General features: G+C 47.5%; 1 protein-coding gene across 1 annotated transcript in view; it reads right to left on the minus strand.

The window, feature by feature from the left end:
• LOC140388540 (semaphorin-3F-like) overlaps positions 1-21,270 on the minus strand; it is a 135,234-nt gene that overhangs the window by 23,231 nt on the left and 90,733 nt on the right. Inside the window, exons 8-12 of the mRNA XM_072472912.1 lie at positions 7,279-7,348; positions 4,926-5,070; positions 2,410-2,632; positions 1,376-1,464; positions 106-147 (exon numbers count right to left, since the gene is read on the minus strand). Coding sequence (XP_072329013.1) covers positions 106-147; positions 1,376-1,464; positions 2,410-2,632; positions 4,926-5,070; positions 7,279-7,348 — 569 coding nt within the window. The remainder of the gene's footprint in view (positions 1-105; positions 148-1,375; positions 1,465-2,409; positions 2,633-4,925; positions 5,071-7,278; positions 7,349-21,270) is intronic.

Consider the following 21,270-nt stretch of genomic DNA (forward strand, 5'->3'; position numbering starts at 1 on the left):
TGCCTTTCTTTGTTTGAATAATGAAACTAATCTCAATTGGATTCATTTTTATTTTAAACTTAAATGCTCTTACATTTATCAGTCAAGTAGTTAAGTAATTGTTACCCTTTTAGATGAGATCTTCATTGTCTTTACTTCTGTTGGCATCTGAAAGATTAAATGTTTGAATCCATTAACACGCAGCAGGATTTACAAAGGATTTCACAAGTGCATTAGTATGTTAGAAACACGTTTACATTTAAAAACGAGTGTGATTCTCTCCCGGCCGTTGCTCGTTGGAAAGGCGAGCAGCCTAACTTCCTGACGAGCTGACGCTGGATTTGTCCACTCTGATCCCGCCTGGCCCCCGACGGAGAATGGAGCAGGCTGGAAAAGTAAGAGGGGGAAAGATGCCTTTGGGTCCAACACAATCCAGCTCTCTGAAAACCAGAACTGTAATATGTGGCAAGAGGCTTCAAAGGAAGTGGAGGGCTGGGGGTGCGTGGGGTTTGTGATGGGGAGGGGGGGTCGCAGGTGGAAGGGCGGGGGAAGTAGCTGAGGGAATCTTTGTGTTCATGAAGGGTAGGAAATGGTTGTCAAATGCTCCCTTTATTAAATTAGTGACAGGAAACATTTTTAAAAGAAGAATAAACATTCAGGACTAATGTTTTACAGAGAGGCCGTGTTGACCTTATCTGGTTTAATGTCAATAAGTATCAGGTTCTGGGGGATCGTCTTGAAATTGAGTCTGTAGAGTATGGAATGTAGCATTGCTAACTGAGAAGAGTTGAGGCAGAAATCGTTGCATCAGTTAAGGGGTGAGATGATGATGATCTAAAGCGAAGGAAGACGCAATCCAATGTGGGGGCAGGATGGCATTAATTTTGGATTGCTTCAGGAAAGAACCAGCAGTGAGGTGATGGGCGGAATGGCCTCATTCTGTACTGCCATCTTCTTCTGTTTTACTAATTTAACCCAATTCCAAAATGTATCAGACGTGACATTCTGGCCATTCCTGCTGGCGGGATCTTCTCATCTTGCCGACAGTGACCCCCCCCCCCCCCCCCCCAACGCTGCTGGGTCCCCCACGGCGGAGGGTGGGAATAACGGGAAACCCCGTTGCCAGCAGTGGGACCAGAAGATCCCGCTACCGGCCAATGGTGGGTGTCTCTGTTGCTGCGAGGGTAAGGGGGAGGGGTTGTGCCCGTCCAAACTTTAAAAAGACCAATATCCCCAAACATTTTCTTGCTTTTTTTTAAATGACAGATTTACTGTTAAATTAGCCCGATTTTATTTAATTCAGCCATGGGCTGTGGGCTTCGCTGGCTAGGCCAGCATCCATTGCCCAGCCTTAATTGCCCAGTTAGTGAACCAGATTAAGGAAGTTAACAGTGACCTTGAAAACCTCGACTTCTTCAAGAATAAGTTCCTCAGTCTCCATGTCGTCCTTGGGTAACACGATCACTTTCTGCACCGTTCCGCGATCTGAGTGGAAAGGCAAAAGGAAGAGCTGAAATGCGGCGCTTCATCCTTTTCTTGGGGCATTACTCACACTGAAGACAGACTGCAAACCTGAGCGTTTACTGTGGAGATTTGGCGAGACGGAATTTGCACCCCACACCCCCAAACCAAACTTTAATACAAGCAAATTACCGCGGATGCTGGACTCTGAAAGAAAAGCTGAAACTGCTGGAAGATCTCAACGGGTCTTTGTTGGAGATCTGACAATGAGTTACCCAGACTCGAAACGTTAGCTCGGTTCTGCACAGACGCCGTCAGATCCGTTAAGATTTTCCAGCAGTTTTTGTTTTTGCCCTCAATCTTTAACATTTTTGTTTTTAGAATTATGATATCCCTACAGTGCCGAAGGAGGCCATTCGGCCCATTGAGTCTGCACCGATCCTCTGAAAGAGTACCCTAACCCGCTTTATCCCTGCAACCTCATAACCCCACCTAACCCGCACATCCCTGGACACCAAGGGGCAATTGATCGTGGCCGACCCACCTAACCCGCACATCTTTGGACTATGGGAGGAAACCGGAGCAGCCGGAGGAAACCCACGCACACACGGGGAGAGCGTGCAGCCTCCGCACAGACATCGCCGGGATTGAAGCCGGGTCCCTGGCACATTTTTGCGGGAGATATTTCCAGATTTCCCAATTTGTGAAGACATGTTTCCCGGGATCACCCCTGATTGGGTAGGTCTAATCTTCATTCTTCACCCATGTTTGGGAATCCCATTCCAGAGGAAGTAGTTCCTCCTGATGCACCCAAACAAATTTTCTGTATTTGTTTCAACTTTCATCACGATTGTTCCATTGCAATTCCTTTCTCTGTTCCCTCTACCACTCCCCCCCCCCCCCCCCCCCTCCCCAAACTCTGTCCCTCTAACAGAGAAAAGGGTTAATTTTCTAAACTGGATCCTTTACCTGTTCCGAGGAATAGGACCTCGTACCGTCCGTCCGCTGCATCCACCTGATCCACTGTGATGGTGGTGAATTCATAATCCACATTGGTCCTGACCACCAGAGGGCGCTTGTGCACTGGGTAGATGGCATTGTACATGGTGGGATGGTTCCTCATGAAGTTGATCACTTCATCCGGATAATCTTTTGTGGATTTCATCGAGGGGGTGAAGGTGCCACCAGGACACTGCAAGAGATATTTGAAAAGTGTCTCATCAGGTCCCTTCACAACAATGCTTCGGTTTGGCAAGTCATGTTGCAGCTGTATAGAACCTTAGTTAGGCCACACTTGGAGTATAGTGTTCAATCTGGTCGCCACACTACCAGAAGGATGTGGAGGCTTTAGAGAGGGTGCAGAAGGAATTTACCAGAATGTTGCCTGGTATGGAGGGCATTAGCTATGAGGATAGGTTGAATAAACTCGGTTTGTTCTCACTGGAACGACGGAGGTTGAGGGGCGACCTGATAGAGGTCTACAAAATTATGAGGGGCATAGACAGAGTGGATAGTCAAGAGACTTTTCCCCAGGGTAGACCGCTCAATTACTAGGGGGCATAGGTTTAAGGTGCGAGGGGCAAGGTTTAGAGTAGATGTACGAGTTAAGTTTTTTACACAGAGGGTAGTGGGTGCCTGGAACTCGCTGCCGGCGGAGGTGGTGGAAGCAGGGGCGATAGTGATGTTTAAGGGGCATCTTGACAAATACATGAATAGGATGGGAATAGAGGGATACGGACCCAGGAAATGTAGAAGTTTTTAATTTAGACGGGCAGCATGGTCGGCACGGGCTTGGAGGGCCGAAGGGCCTGTTCCTGTGCTGTACTTTTCTTTGTTCTTTGTTGGAAAGACTTATTTTATTTCAGTCCATGTGTCAGCCTCGTCCCTGTCGATCTTGTGTTATTTTGACGGCGAACGTGGCTGTTCTCCCTAGTGTCCTGGCGACTCTCGCGTTGCTGTTTGTGGGATCTTGCTGTGCAAACTGGCTTCTGCATTTTCTACATTACAACAGTTACTATACTTCAGAAGTACATCACTGGCTGTAATAATAATCTTTATTGGTATCACAAGTAGGCTTACATTAACACTGCAATGAAGTTACTGTGAAAAGCCCCCAGTCGCCACATTCCGGCGCCTGTTTGGGTACACTGAGGGAGAATTCAGAATGTCCAATTCACCTAACATGCATGTCTTTCGGGACTTACGGAGGAAACCGGAGCGCCCGGAGGAAATCCACGCAGACACGGGAAGAACGTGCAGACTCCGCACAGACAGTGGCCCAAGCCAGGAATCGAACTTGGGACCCTGGAGCTGTGAAGCAACAGTGCTAACCACTGTGCTACTGTGCCGCCACTTTGTAAAGCACTTTGGGACATTCTGAGGTCATGGAAAGCTCTATATAAATCCAGGTTCTTTAACATTAGTTACTTGATGGAGGAGGGCGTGGAGAGATTGGGCATTGGGAGGTGATGAGGGGGCGGTAGGTGGTGCATGCACATTGTTGGAGATGGCACCTCTGCAAATTTCTTTGCATAAGTCACCATCACCAAACATCTCCAGTTCAAGTACAGCAGTAGATAAACAAACACAGAGTGAGGTTCCCTTCCACAAGCCTAATCTCCAGTCTCAGCTGCCTCGCAGCACAACTCATTTGATGCTGTCAACTCACAACCACTGGGGTCTTTTAAACTAATTCCTGTGAGGATTGGCAGAATATCCCTCCGCCCCCTTTGCCCGTTAACAGATGTGTGGGATCCTCCAAACATTCAGCCCCAGTTTTTCTGTCAGCAGCAGCAGCCTGCCTGTTCCCGTGACATCATCGCCAGGGAGGTGGCCTGAATGTTCTGGAATGGTTCCATTAACAGCAACAGTTTGGCCGACAGCATCGATCTGGAGCCTCCCTAGCCTGGGAAAACACGGATACCCAGAGCCTGACGCAAATGACCATCCAACCCCTTCATCTTTGGAAAGTATTCTTTAGCGGTGCTGCGCCCAGCAATGCGTTAGAAGGTCAAATTACCTGATTGCTGCCCATAATTATTGTGCACGAGAGTACAACAGGAGTCGATCAGAGGGAAGTGTCGGTCGAGCCCTTTGCAAAGAGGGAGGATAATGACTGCGATTAACCGTGGCTGCCTTGTGTGATATTTGTCTTGTCTACTTATTCGTCCCATGAAAGACACAGGACAGCCCAAAAAGGGTGAAAAATGATTCAGGAAACTAAAGCGGGGGAAGTTCTTGACTTGCAAAAGAGAAGTGGAGACGGGAGGCCTTCTGAATGAATGTGTCACGGCACTGAGGCTGTGCTTTTGGGGGGGGGCGGCTTTGATTCTCCCTCTGGGAGGCGAGGCCTGCATCGCGAGCATTAATGGATGAAAAACTCTTAGAGTGTTGTCTGTCAGAGTTGGAGATCCAGCCCATCGACATCTTTACCCCCCGGCCTGTGCTGCACAGAAAAACCTGCCTTAGTGGAAAAGGTTACTCACAGTGCCAGGCCTCGGGTATGGTATCTTCCCTGTGTAAGGCATCCACTGGTAATTCGGTCCCTCTTTGTGTGCAAAGGGCCCGTTAAAGACAGTGCGGATGTCCGTCATCGAATAGACGCACACAGCGGATCCTTTGAAGACCGATCTGTTATCAGGAAAGAAATCTCCCATCAGAGAACAGAATGATTCCAGGCTTTTTAAAGCAACAGTAACAGCCAAATCCTGCACAGTCCAAATGATGGGACTCCAGTTCACGTGGGCACCACCCAAGGGAGGTACAACTTTCCTGTGATTCGCAGAACCAGGAAAGCATAACCGCACAGAAAGAGGCCATTCAGCCCATCGTGGCTGTGACGGCTGAAAAGAACCTAGCCGCTCATTTTAACCCCCCTTTCCAAGGTCTGTAGCCTTGCAGGTCGCAGCACTTCAGGTGTGGGCCCAGGTACCTTTTAAATAAGCTGAGGGTTTCTGTCCCCACCACCAATCCAGGCAGCGGGTTCCAGGTGCCCACTGCCCTCTGCGGGAAAACATGTTTTCTTAATCCTTAAATCTACAGGCCCTTGTAATTGACCTCTCCGCTAGGGGAAACAATTCTTTCCTGTCTACCCCTTCCAGGCCTTTCGTAAATTTGTATACATCAATTAGGTCACCCCCTCAGATTCCTCTGTTTTAAGGAAAACAACCCTCGCCTGTCCAATCTCTCCTCCGTGGCTTTCCTCTGGATGTTCCGGTTTCCCCCACAGTCCAAAGATGTGCAGGTTGGGTGGATTGGCCATGATAAAATTATCCCTTAAGTGTCCAAAGATGTGTATGTTAGCTGGGATACGGGAGAGTGGGCCTGGGTGGGATGCCCTTTCAGAGGGTCGGTGCAGACTCGATGGGCTGAATGGCCTCCTCCTGCACTGTAGGGATTCCATGGATTTCTCCAGCCCTTGGATTGCTACTTGCGTTAGATATAACTTAGATCTCTTTGTTACTCTTGCCACCTTCCTCTCTTCATGCACTCGATTCTTTTGTTTTCTGTGTTTCGTTTTACATTTTAATTTCAATTAGAAATCGAGATTGCACACTTTGGGCGTTCTCGCTGTGCCAGGGCGGCATATTGGCATGACTCTCGCTGGTATGATGTGGCCGTGGTCACATTTAGGAGCAGCTTTTAGTTGGAGCATTGTTGCCCAACACATCCTCAGCGAGGAGCTAAGAGCTAACAGTTGACCCTCTTTCACTTTCTATCCCCACGATGATAGTCGTGATAGCACAGAGTCATATGCATTTATCGCACAGAAAGAGCCCATTTGGCCACTGCATCAATACTAGCTTCCTGCTCCAGCCATCCAATAGTAATCCCACGTCCTGTTCTTTCCCCAAACCCTCTGCATCAGATAATGATTTCTCTTTCTTATAACGGTTGCACTAATGTCTGTTTCAGCCGCTCCCTGACAAATTCACACTCCAGGAACTCTCTGCACTAACGTATTCTCCTCAACCTCTCCCTCCTTTCTACGAACATCGAGAGTCCCCCACTGACTAAAGTTATAGAGACTTTGTCAATTTTGTTTCTGGAAATGAACCGTTCAGTGTGCTCACATCAGAGATTCCCAATTTCATTGTCAATTGACTGCCATTGCATTCAGAGAACTTTGAGGCTGCTCACATGGAGCAGTGGGAGGGTTAAAGGTACATCTCCTGACGTGGCTCCGTGTGCACCACCAGAAGCAGTGGCATCTCCCATTTACCTTGAAGAGGCGCTTGCTGTGGCCAGAGGCTTACAGTTTGAAGGGTGCCACTCCACATCAAACGTGGCTGACCAGCAGTCTCTCCTGCACTTACCGCCAACCATCGGCATGTTTGGAAGGACTGTGCAGTTTGACGCTCAACCTGCCTGGCCGCGTTATGAACGCACCTTCCCTGGCCACCAAGTCTTGGGGCGGGACTCGAAACCGGAACTTCAGGCTCAGCTCTCCCACTGCGCCACAAGGCCTCCCTGCAGAATTGTAGTTTAGTATGAACTTGGTTATCGATGGGCCCAAGCTCACCGCTTTGAACACTGGGAGAGCGGTGAGGATTTCTTCACAGAAGGAAGGGGATGGATTCATTCAGGCTTGAGGCCCAGCCGTGAGGGAATGTTGTTCTAACCAGCTCAATCCTGAATGACGCCCATTAAGATTTCTCAGCCCAAGCAATCGTTTTTCGACCTGAACGCTGAACACTTGGGATTGGGAAGTGTTAGTGAATAATTTTGCGCATGGTTACAGAGTAAGGTTGTGCTTGAAGAAAGAATTTCTTAATTTCCTGCCTTGCTATACCAGCATGGCTTTTTCTCCATTCCCGGACTGAGCGTCATTTTACTTACCCTGAGGCAGAGAACACGGCATAGATAATTGGATTCCTTGCGTCTTGGGTCTGCTGAATAAATATGTCCTCTGGGGAGACAGAAAAAGGAGTGTTACTTGGCATCAACTTAGAACAATGGGCACCAGCTATTGTAGAAAATTTCTGAAATATTCAACTCCATAATGAAAACTGTTGGTCAACATTAAGTATTACCACCCCCCCCCACCCCCCCCTTCCCCAAACCAAAAAAAACGTATTTACAAGAATAAACATAGAATCCCTGCAGGGAACAAAGAACAAGGAAAGGTACAGCACAGGAACAGGCCCTTCGGCCCTCCAAGCCCTTGCCGACCATGCTGCCTGTCTAAACTAAAATCTTCTACACTTCCTGGGTCCGTATCCCTCTATTCCCATCCTATCCATGTATTTGTCAAGATGCCTCTTAAACATCACTATCGTCCCTGCTTCCACCACCTCCTCCGGCAGCGAGTTCCAGGCACCCACTACCCTCTGTGTAAAAAAACTTGCCTCGTACATCTCCTCTAAACCTTGCGCCTCGTACCTTAAACCTATGCCCCCTATTAATGACCCCTCTACCCTGGGGAAAAGCATCTGAGTATCCACTCTGTCTATGCCCCTCATAATTTTATAGACCTCTATCAGGTCGCCCCTCAACCTCCGTCGTTCCAGTGAGAACAAACCGAGTTTATTCAACCGCTCCTCATAGCTAATGCCCTCTATACCAGGCAACATCCTGGTAAATCTCTTCTGCACCCTCTCTAAAGCCTCCACATCCTTCTGGTAGTGTGGCGACCAGAATTGAACACTATACTCCAAGTGTGGCCTAACTAAGGTTCTATACATCTGCAACATGACTTGCCAATTCTTATACTCAATGCCCCGGCCAATGAAGGCAAGCATGCCGCATGCCGTATAGAAGGAGGCTATTTGGCCCATTGAGTCTGCCACGACCCTCTAAAAGAGCACCCTACTGAGTTCTACTGCCCTGCCCACCTCACCCTATCCCCATCGCCTAACCTGCACATCCCTGGACACTAAGGGGCAAACTTAGCATGGTCTATCCACCTAAACCGTATATGCTTGGACTGTGGGAGGAAACCGGCGCACCCGGAGGAAACCTACACAGGCACAGGGAGAACATGCAAGCTCCACACAGACAGTCACTAAGGCCGGAATTGAACCCGGGTCCCTGTTGCTGTGAGGCAGCAGTTTTAACCGCTGTGCCACAAAGCTGTTTTCTTTTTAAAAAATGTTTCTAATTAAGCGCGGCCAATCCACCTAACCTGCAAATCTTTTGAGTTGTGGAGCTGAGACCCACGCAGACACGGGGAGAATGTGCAAACTCCACACGGGCAGTGACCCGGGGCTGGGATCGAACCCGGGACCTCGGCGCTGTGAGGCAACAATGCTAACCATTGCCCACCGTGCTGCCCATCGTGCTGTTTCCTTACATAAAGTATATTTTCTTATAAATGCAGCTGTGCTTCATCGAAACTCAACAGGAATGGAAAATATATATTTATCCAGAATCTATAAAAGTCATTTTCTCATCCCTTCCAATACTCTGCACAATTCTCCAGGTGAGACAGTGAAGAATTGTTTCCCTTTATGACTATTGTTAATGCTAGTGATTGTTCAGGAATTGTCAGAGGAGACACACCTCTCTGTCCTACCCTCCCTCATGTCTCATTCCCTTCCAGGTTCGGAGTCACAAAATCCTGACCCCAATGCCTCCTGCTCTGTGGAGTAGCCAGTGCAGTGTCAATGCGGTAAGTGTGTTGGAATATCTTTTATTTTTAAATTTGATCTTATGATTTAGGCCAGCATTTATTGGCCACTCTTAATTCTCAGAGTTACAAAGCCAAAGTAGAGTGGACGGGGCAAACTCTAATCCATCCCCTTGTTTGCTCCAAAAAACAATTCAAATTTTAACTGAACCCAATTCATGGTCCTCACAAGCTTGTGGATCCAAGCTGGCAACAACAGGCATTACACCTGACCTTGGGCTGAAAGGCCCGAGATACTGCCCATCCTTAATTGCCCTTGAGCAGCTGGTGGTGAGCCACCTATAATTGAAAGCTTGCCAGGCCTTTTAGGAGGGAAGTTAAGAGTGAACCACATCACTGTGGGTCTGGAGTCACATATAGACCGTGCCAGGACATGATGAAGGACATTAGTGAATCAAATGCGTTTTTACAGCAATCTGGTAGGTTCATTCTCATTGCGGGAGTCACATTTTATCCCAGATTTATTACTAATTGAATTTAGTTCAATATACAATATATTGGGACAATACAGTTGCAACTTTGTTGTTGATACCAGGATGTTGCCGGCCATGGCCTTCTGAGAGTTATTTTAGCAATAGTAGTTTCACCTAGCTGGTGTTCCTGAACTGTCGGGCGTGGAATGGCCATAATGGGAAACCCCATTGGCCGGCTGTGGCAACGGAGAATCCCACTGCCGGCGGGGGCGCGCCGGGTCGGAAAATGGGGCCGGCGGGAGGGAGAATCCCGCCCAATATTTTTCAGTGACTCCCACTGGAACATTGACCAACTAACCGCCCCCCCCCCCCCCCCCCCCGCCATAAGAGACAAAACCAAATCCATATATTTTATACAGATTGAATTGATATCTTGCGTAGAATGATGCAAACCCCAAACACACTACTTTCTATGTAAACATTTTCAGTAGGCGGGAATGCCAGGTGGTGGTGCCAGGGGGCAGTGTTTGGGGGGTGGCGGTTTCCATCATTGGGGGGGGGGGTTCTTGTGTCCGGGGCAGGGGCGGGGTTCCCCGTGCATGTGGGAGGGGTTTCCTCGTGTCCATGGGTGGGGTATCCACGGGGGAGCACCCCCTCACGCCTCGTATTGATTTGTGTAGTGGTGGTAGAGTCAGCACAGTTAGGGACTGTTAGGAAACATTGTTCAATGACAGAAGCTCTAACAAGGGGAGTTCAAAGAAGACGACCACACAAAACATATTGAATTAGAAACTTACCCTTCTTCTGCTATCATGCACCCCCCCACCAAGTCTGCCTGTATCTCATCATCTAGACTGCTTACCGTTGGGTCTAGCGAGTTTGCAAAAGCTGCATGATTATGGATCAGCAGCAAGACAGACTAGAGTATAATGAGGAGAAGAGAGAATTCTCTCAGTGTTTTTGCTGGTCAAAGACAGGCCATTACGTTGAAATAAATGTTTCCTTAATGGTTATCAGGTCTCCTGAGTCCTATAAACTAATCACAAAAGTCAGGAAAAGGTTGATGATAGGTTTATAGATTATTACATAACAATCCTCTGTTTGAACTACCTCTCACTCTGAAACACGGAGCTAATGAGTCAGGAGTATGGAACCATGGTTTACCATGAATCAGGGATGCACTTGTTACAGAAGCCAGCCGGAATCCCACAGAGTGAATAACGACATTGAAATTACAATGCAGAAACAACCCCGGTGGCCACAGCAGTCTATGTTGGCGTTTTTCCTCCACATGGTCACTCGTCATCATCCCGCAGTCCCCCTCTAACTCTTTGCCCATCCCTTTATCCCTTTCAACCACCTATCTGACCTATTCATAGAATTTACAGTGCAGAAGGAGGCCATTCGGCCCATCGAGTCTGCACTGGCTCTTGGAAAGAGCACCCCACCCAAGGTCAACACCTCCACCCTATCCCCATAACCCAGTAACCCGACCCAACACTAAGGGCAATTTTGGACACGAAGGGCAATTTATCATGGCCAATCCACCTAACCTGCACATCTTTGGACTGTGGAAGGAAACCGGAGCACCTGGAGAAAACCCACGCACACACGGGGAGGATGTGCAGACTCCGCACAGACAGTGACCCAAGCGGGAATCGAACCTGGGACCCTGGAGCTGTGAAGCAATTGTGCTATCCACAATGCTACCGTGCTGCCTGTTTCTGCCTATTCTGAAATGGTCTTCAGCTTCACTCAGCAGTACACTTCCCAGCCTCACTCTGTGGAAAATGTACCTTCCACCCTCTGTTAAATCACTTACATTTATTCCTCTTATCTATTCCCTTTGTTCTGGACAGTTCCAATCATGGGAAACAGCCTCTTTCTATCTACTCTCGCACTCTCTCTAATCTTCAATAGTTTGACCAAATCACCCCATGATCACCTCAGTTCCAAATTTGCAAGTCTTTGTTTTAATTTAAAGTGCTCAATCCCTTTTTCTTCCCAATTAAGGGGCAGTTTAGCGTGGCCAATCCACCTACCCTGCACACCTTTGGGTTGTGGGGATGAGACCTATGCAGACACGGGGAGAATGTGCAAACTCCACACGGACAGCCACCCGGGGCCTGGATCGAAACCGGGTGCTCGGCGCCGTGAAGCAGCAGTGCTAACCATTGCGCCACCGTGCCGCCCCAATTTCTCAAGTCCTAATCATATTTGTATTTCCTTATGACACGTGACACCGTCGTGTATCTGTGCTGTAGTCTGCTGCCTCGATATCCTTCTCATAACCTGGAGCTCAGAGCTGCACAAAGTGCTCCACCGCTGGTTTTACTAAGGTTTTATACAGAGACTATCTTAACTTTCATATCCTGTACATATTGTCGTTAAACAAAGTCAGCCGTTTTATCACCATACCCACTTGAGGTGCTGGGGTTAACCTGAAACTGAATCCACAAGTCTCTCTGCGTTTCCCCAAACCCCACCATTCAAAGAAAATTATATATTTTTTTTACTGCCCCACACCTTGAAACCCAATTCCAATGCTTTTGCCCTTTTCAACCATCTTACAGCAATAACCCCCTGCAACCTCTCTGGGTCCTCAGAGTTAGTTACTTCAGTATCACCTGCAAGTTGTGACTGCTCCCCCTCTAGCCCTATATCCAGATCATTGATGTACACCGTGAACAGGAGCAATCCGGCGCCTTGTGGAGCAGTGAGAAACTAGAAGTGATTTTCATGTATTCACAAAGGAAAAGGAAGATTGCAAATGTCGGTGGTTGCCAGTGTTGTGCAGTTCGAAAGCTTCACAATTAAGGCAATGCTTGAGCCAAATGCTGTTATTTTTAAAAGTAGAATTTTGGTAAAGTTTTGCTGTCGTCATCAACTCTGACGAATTAACTTCACAGTGTTTGTTTAAAAGCTGCTTTACTCATGGTGCTGTGGGAGATTGCGTGGGCCACCTAGGTCATGCCTGTGATTTACAACAGGGTTGAATTTCTGATCTCCACCTGCTGGAGGCAAAACAAGTGATGGCTTGCCCTGGGCTTTTGTTTATGCACGGGGGTACAAGGGATACAACTAATATACAGCCCTTGTGTATATTGTAACTGGAATACAGTGCTTTGACTCATTACAAAGATGTTATGTCACATGCGCTCTGTCAAAAGGCCGACCCTTGGTTCACTGTCTGCCAACCCTGAGCTGTTTTCTTGGAAGTGTTTGTCAGTGGCGTGTGGGCGCGGGGGGCACACACAGGGCAAGGAGGTAGGTCCCAGGTCTATCTCAGCTGGAACAGCAATTGAACCCAGGCTGTTGGCACAATTCTGAATTGCACACCAGCCATTCGAGCTGACCAATCCCCATTATTTTTTTTAATTTAAATTTCAAAAATTTAATTTAGAGTATGCAATTGTTGTTTCCAATTAAGGGGCAATTTAGCGTGGGCCAATCCATCTACCCTGCACATCTTTGGGTTTGTGGGGGCGAAACCCATGCAGACACGGGGGGGAATGTGCAAACTCCACACGGACAGTGACCCAGGGCCGGGGTTCGAACCCGGGTCCTCAGCGCCGTGAAGCAGCAATGCGAACCACTGTGTCACCGAGCTGCCCTACCAACCCTCTTAATAAATATCTGTGTGTATTAATACAGGGATAACAAAAGGCTGCTTACATTTACAAATACAGTCCAGCACATATGTGTGTATTTATTTGGCAAATGAAAAATGGATTTGATGAATGCTTTATAAAGGCACAAAGTGTGACAAAGATCATAGATCATAGAATTTACAGTGCAGAAGGAGGCCATTCGGCCCATCGAGTCTGCACCGGCTCTTGGAAAGAGCACCCCACCCAAGGTCAACACCTCCACCCTATCCCCATAACCCAGTAACCCCACCCAACACTAAGGGTAATTTTGTACACTAAGGGCAATTTATCATGGCCAATCCACCTAACCTGCACATCTTTGGACTGTGGGAGGAAACCGGAGCACCCGGAGGAAACCCACGCACACACGGGGAGGATGTGCAGACTCCGCACAGACAGTGACCCAAGCCGGAATCGAACCTGGGACCCTGGAGCTGTGAAGCAATTGCGCTATCCACAATGCGACCGTGCTGCCCCAAAGTACAATCATATAAATATTCACAATGGTCCCTCTTTGGGGGCACTTGTGTTTTGGTTTCTGTTGAAACCTTGTCCTCTGGGCCCAGATCTAGTTGTATTGTTAACATCCTGAAAGTCTTTTCTCTCTTCTGGCTGTTACAACTTTGAAGAAATTGATTTGGGCAGTTTCAGCCCAGCTCCTAATGGCACCATTCCACAACACAAAACTGCCTGCAGTTCTGCATCAATTGGCACAGGCAGAGTTTGAGAGACTCCCTCAGAGGATGGCTGCTGCGGGAAGTGGATTGGATTGGATTGGATTTGTTTATTGTCACGTGTATCGAGGTACAGTGAAAAGTATTTTTCTGCGAGCAGCTCAACAGGTCATTAAGAACATGAAAGTAAAATAGAATAACAAGAAAATACATTTTTTTCCCTTTTTAAAAAAATTTACAGTGCCCAATTCATTTTTTCCAATTAAGGGGCAATTTAGCATGGCCAATCCACCTAGCCTGCGCATCTTTGGGTTGTGGGGGCGAAACCCATGCAAACACGGGGAGAATGTGCAAACTCCACACGGACAGTGACCCAGAGCTGGGATCGAACCTGGGATCTCGGCGCCGTGAGGCAGCAGGGCTAACCCACTGCGTTACCGTGCTGCCCAAAAAGAAAATACATAATAGGGCAACACAACGTACACAATATAAATACATAGATACCGGCATCGGGTGAAGTATACAGGGGTGTAGTATTAATCAGGTCAGTCAATAAGAGGGTCGTTTAGGAGTCTGGTAACAGCGGGGAAGCTGTTTTTGAATCTTTTCGTGCGTGTTCTCAGACTTTTGTGTCTCCTGCCCAATGGAAGAAGTTGGAAGAGTGATGCCTTCCACCGCCTGAGGTAAACTGGACAGAGGCTGAGCAGCATGCGTATCACCCTGACCTGTGTTATGTCAGATCCAGGTACGTTGAACGCTGAGGCCGGGGATCAAATGGGGCAAAACACACTGTAGCCCACAACACCCGGTCCCCTCGCCTTGATGAAATGGTACCTCTTGTCAGGTTAAAACAGAAAATGTTGAAGATGCACAGAGACTTAGCAGCGATTTCACCCAGTGCAGTACTGAAGGAATGCTGCACTGTCGGAGGTGTCACCTTTCATAGGAGGTTAACACAGATTACACAGTCATTACAGCATTGCTGTATTTGGGATCTTGCTGTGTGCAAATTGGCTGCCATGTTTCCCAGAACAGTGGCTACACTTCATGTATGGTAAAGCACCTTGGGACACCCTGAGGGTAAAGAGGGTGTTGTTCTCACCTGCCATGTGCTTCAAATGTTCATGGTTTCTCTCTGTCCCCGAGTTGTGTGTGGGTTACTGTTTTCCCGCCTGTGCCTTTTGCCCGGGGAGCACCTCTTCCAGTGATCCCCCAGGGCCAGCACTGCGAAAGTGAGCCTCCCCTTCAACAACCCCATTGAGATTGAGGAGTGGGTGCAGAATGGAGCACTCTATGCAGCAAAACACATTCTGCGCTGACCTCGTTCTCTAAACATCTATTTCTCATTTGGGCTTGGAACCATTCGAACTAATAGAAACAAAATCCTTTCCCAGCAATGAATTTTGTCACTTGCCTTGTGGCCCAGTATAATCACTGCGGGGTTGATTAATACTCAAAAGTGAGGCTGTGTTTTTAACTCTTGTTAGTGCAGTGATATTTTTACAGGTGCTGTTGTGAACATACATCAGCCCATTTCCCATGATCTTTACCCTGCCTCCCAGATAGCCACTGCCGTCATGACAGGAAGATTATGATAAAAAATTCAATACCTTTGGATGCAGCAATGAATAAACATTCAGATGAAGAACACATTTCCCCATGCAGGGACGTAAACAATATAAATCTTTTCCCTCCAATTCTCTAATAAAAGTGGTTTCTAAATATTTTCTCACCCTTACAGGTTTCCCAGCAATGGGCCATTTCCCGGTGTTTGTTTTTATGCATTCACGGGAAGTGGGCGTCGTTGGCCAGGCCAGCATTTGTTGCCCCTCCCGAATCGCCCTTGAACTGAGGGGCTTGCTCAGCCCCCTCGGAGGGTAGTTAAGAGTCAACCACTTTGCTGTGGGTCTAGAGTCACATGTAAGCCAGACCGGGGTAAGGACGGCAGATTTCCTTCCTTCAGGGACGAAGACGGGTTTTTACAACAATGCTGTTGTCATGGTGACCAGTACCGAGATCTCTTTTGCATTCATTGAATTTGAATTCCGCCAACTGCTGTGATGGGGATCGAACATGTCCTGGCTAAAACCTACCCCACAACTAACATCGCTAAAACGGATTACCACGGGCGGGTTTCTCGGGTCCCCCAGCCGCGGGTTTCTCGGTGGCGCGAACTGGCGGTGGAATTCAATCCTACCGCCGCTTCTCAATGGGAATTCCCACTGAAGCCACCCCACGCCGCCGTGAAACCTGCTGAGGGGGGGGGGGGGGGGGCGCTGCTAGCGGGAAAAGTGAACCCCAAAGACTGGAGAATTCTGACCCACATATCTGTTGGTGGGAGCTTGCTGTGCACTCATCGCCTGCCTTGTTCCCCACATTACAACAGTGACTAAAAATTTGCCATAAAATGTTTTGGGATATCCTGAGGTTGTAAATGAATCTATACAAATCAATGTGGTACTTTCATCATTCTATAATTCCAATGGACTTGGTGTTGAGAGGTTGAATAAACTTGGTTTGTTCTCACTGGAACGAAGGAGATTGAGAAGCGACCTGAAAGAGGTCTACAAAATTATGAGGGGCATAGACAGAGGAGTGGATAGTCAGAGACTTTTTCCCAGGGTAGAGGGGTCAATTACTAGGGGGCGTAGGTTTAAGGTGCGAGGGGCAAGGTTTAGAGGAGATGTACGAAGCAAGTGTTTTTACACAGAGGGTAGTGGTTGCCTGGAACTCGCTGCCGGAAGAGGTGGTGGAAGCAGGGACGATAGTGACGCTTAAGGGGCATCTTGACAAATACATGAATAGGATGGGAATAGAGGGATACGGACCCCGGAAGGGCAGAAGATTTTAGTTTAGACGGGCAGCATGGTCGGCGCAGGCTTGGAGGGCCGGAGGGCCTGTTCCTGTGCTGTCGTCTTCTTTGTTCTTTGTTTGTTCTTTGACTTAAATCTTTTCTAATTCGACGTTTTGTAAATTGCGAATGAAACTTTCCCTCAATCACATTCATCACATGATATACCTCACTTCAAGCCCAACATTTAAATATAAAGCTCTGCATCAACAATAAAATATTCCCCGATGATCAAACTTTGGAGATGGGGCATAATAATTGCAATCAACCCACTGCTAACCGTTACTTTCCACACCGTTTAGAAGTCTAATAAACCTTGGTGTGGAGTACAGGTTGTGTGTAGTGTTTGTGCTCTGTTTTGATTTGTCTCTGGAGTGAATGAGTGAGTAAATAAACCATGGGACCAAAGTCTGCAAATTGATTCATTTTTATCTGCAGTGTGCACAAATCCCGAGTTCAAACAGAACGTTTCTTGGCAAAGCAACCATGCAGTTGCGAGGCCTCAACAATATAATCAGTGCGTGCTTATTTTCCAGTAATAAATCAGCAACTCACATTTGGCACGACCGAATAACATGTAGAGACGCAACATGTAAAGTGAGAAGACAAATTCCCCAACTGCACACATTATAGACTCATTTAATTCAATGATGTTTAAAGAAAAATGGCACAGTGGTCTGCTCTTTATCTGAATATTTCTTCTTGCCGCGTTCCAGCGTGAGTTTGAACAGTACTTATTCTAATTGTCCAACTATTAAGACAGAAACAAGAGAAAATGTCAGGGTTTATGGTTGGAGAGATTTTTATTTTCCGCAATGAGGGCCTGTTGAAATGTGTGCAAATAGGCTTTTGGGGAGTGTCAGTGCTGGCAAGTTACCTCAGGAACAAGAATGATTTGGCAGCTATCCCAGATTACAGCAAGGAAGGATGGAGGTTATCAACCAGTATGTCACTGACCCCCAGAGGGAATGCTTTGCATTTTGTCGATTCAGTCGCACAAACAGACAGTAAAAGTCGATAAGAGGAAGAACTTGCATTCATATAGCTGCCTCAGGATGTCTCCGAATCCTTCACAACCCATGAAGTACTTTCAAAGTGTAGTCTTGTTGTAGTGTAGGAAACACAAATGCCTATTTCACACAGCAAGGTCACACAAACAGCAATATGATCCTAATGTTGGTTGAAGGATAAATGTTGGCAATGGCATCCTCCCCCTGTTCCCTCCCTCTGCTTCTCATCCAATCACTCCGTCCAAAGTATAGCTTTGTTATACCAAGAGATCCCTCAAAACAAAACCACGAATGAAAGCTGGAGCAGCATGGTAGCATAGTGGTTAGCACAGCTGCTTCACAGCTCCAACGTCCCAGGATCGATTCCCCGCTTGGGTCACTGTCTGTGTGGAGTCTGCACGTTCTCTCCCCGTGTGTGCGTGGGTTTCCTTTGGGGGCTCCGGTTTCCTCCCACAGTCCAAAGATGTGCAGGTTAGGTGGATTGGCCATGATAAATTGCCCCTTAGTGTCCAAAAACGTTAGACTGGGTTACGGGGATAAGGGGGATGGGGTGGTGACGTGGGGCTTAAGTGGGGTGCTCTTTCTACGGGCCGGTGCAGACTCAATGGCCTCCTTCTGCACTGCAAATTCTATGACTATCTTTATGAGCACAACGTTATAGGCCGCAAAGTATTTTTGTTTTTAAGTCAGTTCCGCTTTATGAGTCTGCTCAGGAAGAATGGCAATCAGAATACTGGGTGGAGGAGTTGCTTCATCGCTTCAACCTGCACAGTAAACAAGAACAAAGAACAACACAGCACAGGAACCGGCCCTTCGGCCCTCCAAGCCTGCTCCGACCATGGTACCTGCCTAAACTAAAACCGTATGTACTTACGGAGTCCCTATCCTTCCATTCCCACCCTGATAGACATCAATTCAGACGAGACGCTGAGAAGCAGTGAACCGATGCTTTAATAAGCTAAATATGTGCCGACCTTTCGCTCCTCCCGCACTGCAGGGCTGGCCCAGGTCAACAGGCTTTATTCCTCCACAGCTGGGCAGAGCCACAGGCGGAGCCAACAGCAGCACCAATAATAACATTCCAACAGTACAACAGCAACAACCAATAACAGAACAGCAATAACAATAAGTATATACAACAGTGGAGATACCAATACTAATAGAACAGTAGAACATATACACAACAGCCTTACGTTGCCATACGAGGCTCACCACACACCCTATTCATAAATTTGTCTAGATGCCCCTTAAATGCCACTATCGTACCTGCTCCCACATTCCCCAGGCAGTGCGTTCCATATATTTACCACCCTCCGTGTAAAGAAACTTGCCTCGCACATCTGTTCTAAACTTTTACCCACGCACTTTAAATCTATGTCCCTGAAAACCTGACTCTCCTACCCTAGGAAAGAGCCTCTGACTATCCACCCTGTCCATGCCACTCATAATCTTGTAGACTTCTATCAGGTCGCCTCTTAACCTCCGTCGCTCCTGTGAGAACAGATCGGATTTATCTAACCTCTCCACATAGCTAATGCCCTCCATACCAGGAAACATCCTAGTAAACCACTTCTCTGCCCTCTCAAAGCATCCACATCCTTCTGGTAGTGTGGCGACCAGAATTGTACACAGTATTCCAAATGAGGTCTAACTAGGGTCCGGTACAGCTGCAACATGACGAGCCAATTTTTATATTCAATGCCCCGACCGATGAAATGGTTAGCACTATTGCTTCACAGTGGCAGGGTCCCAGGTTCAATTCCCAGCTTGGGTCACTGTCTGTGCGGAGTCTGCACGTTCTTCCCGTGTCTGCGTGGGTTTCCTCCGGGTGCTCCGGTTTCTTCCCACAAGTTCCGAAAGACGTGCTGTCAGGTGAATTGGACATTCTGAATTCTCCTTCAGTGTACCCGAACAGGTGTCGGAATGTGGCAACTAGGGGATTTTCACAGTAACTTCTTGCAGTGTTAATGTAAGCCTACTTGTGACAATAATGATTATTCCTGTTAACCACAATCTGAAGTATGTCCACTGTACGTCCACTGTCATCAGGGTGTGTGTGTGTGTGTTTTACTAAGTTGGCAGTAGGGATGACTGCCTGGTTTGCCACGTGTGGCAACTCCATGAATGTGTTCATGAAGATTTACTCCGGTTGACACTGATACCCAGAGGCTGCTGTTCCATTTGTTTCTTAATAACAGTGAGCATCTATAACCTTACTGCTATCATTACTCCTTAATGAGTTTGTCAATATATTTCGGGAAGATTTGTCATCCCCCTTACGTAGGAACTGAAAACGTTCTCATGCCATTATACAAAACTAAAGACAGCTTGACCTGGGCAGTCACACAAAACTGAAAACATATCGGAATTGAAATACAATTTTTCCTGGGACAATATTCTAAAAGTGCCACTACAGTACGCACAATCTCCCATCTGAAAAATGAGACGCACAGTCTCCCATCTGAAAAATGAGACTCACGTCTCCCCAGCGTGGGCTGGGACTCAAAGTTCTGCTCGAAGAGGAGCAAAAGGACAGCCTTTAAATGACTTTGTCAGGTAGTCCTTAAAGCCTTTTGAATGGATGTTACAACACAAAATATCAAGCAGTATGTTGACACTGTAAAAAGCGGAGTAGCTCTCAGGCAGCCCAGGGCTGTGGATTTTTTGACTTGCTAAATTCTAGCTTCGCAGTTCTGTCAATGAGTTAAACCCACTGGCTCAACAGCAGTCACGCGTTGTTCAAATTAATGTCTGTCATCAAAACTTGGAATCTTGGATGGTAACTCAAGGTCAAAGTTTCAATATTCAACAAATTTACAATATTTTCATTCTTGTGGGAACAACAAACAGTAAAATCAACGAAAAAGATGGGATGAAATGGGATCAATTCGGACTGCGATCCGGGAGTACTTTGACACTATGTACTCTGTACTGGACACTGACAGGAGCTCACTCTCTGTACTGTACACTGACAGGAGCTCACTCTCTGTACTGGACACTGACGGGAGCTCACTGTCTGTACTGGACACTGACAGGAGCTCACTGTCTGTACTGGACACTGACAGGAGCTCATTCTCTGTACTGGACACTGACAGGAGCTCACTCTCTGTACTGGACACAGACAGGAGCTCACTCTGTACTGGACAGTGACAGGAGTTCACTCTGTACTGGACAGTGACAGGAGCTCACTCTGTACTGGACACTGACAGGAGCTCACTCTCTGTACTGGACACTGACAGGAGCTCACTCTGTACTGGACACTGACAGGAGCTCACTGTCTGTACTGGACACTGACAGGAGCTCACTCTCTGTACTGGACACTGACAGGAGCTCACTGTCTGTACTGGACACTGACAGGAGCTCATTCTCTGTACTGGACACTGACAGGAGCTCACTCTCTGTACTGGACACAGACAGGAGCTCACCCTGTACTGGACACTGACAGGAGCTCACTCTCTGTACTGGACACTGACAGGAGCTCACCCTGTACTGGACACTGACAGGAGCTCACCCTCTGTGCTGGACACTGACAGGAGCTCACTCTCTGTACTGGACACTGACAGGAGCTCACTCTCTGTACTGGACACTGACAGGAGCTCACTATC

Source organism: Scyliorhinus torazame, chromosome 13, assembly GCF_047496885.1.
Source record: "Scyliorhinus torazame isolate Kashiwa2021f chromosome 13, sScyTor2.1, whole genome shotgun sequence".
Taxonomy (NCBI): Eukaryota; Metazoa; Chordata; class Chondrichthyes; order Carcharhiniformes; family Scyliorhinidae; genus Scyliorhinus; species Scyliorhinus torazame.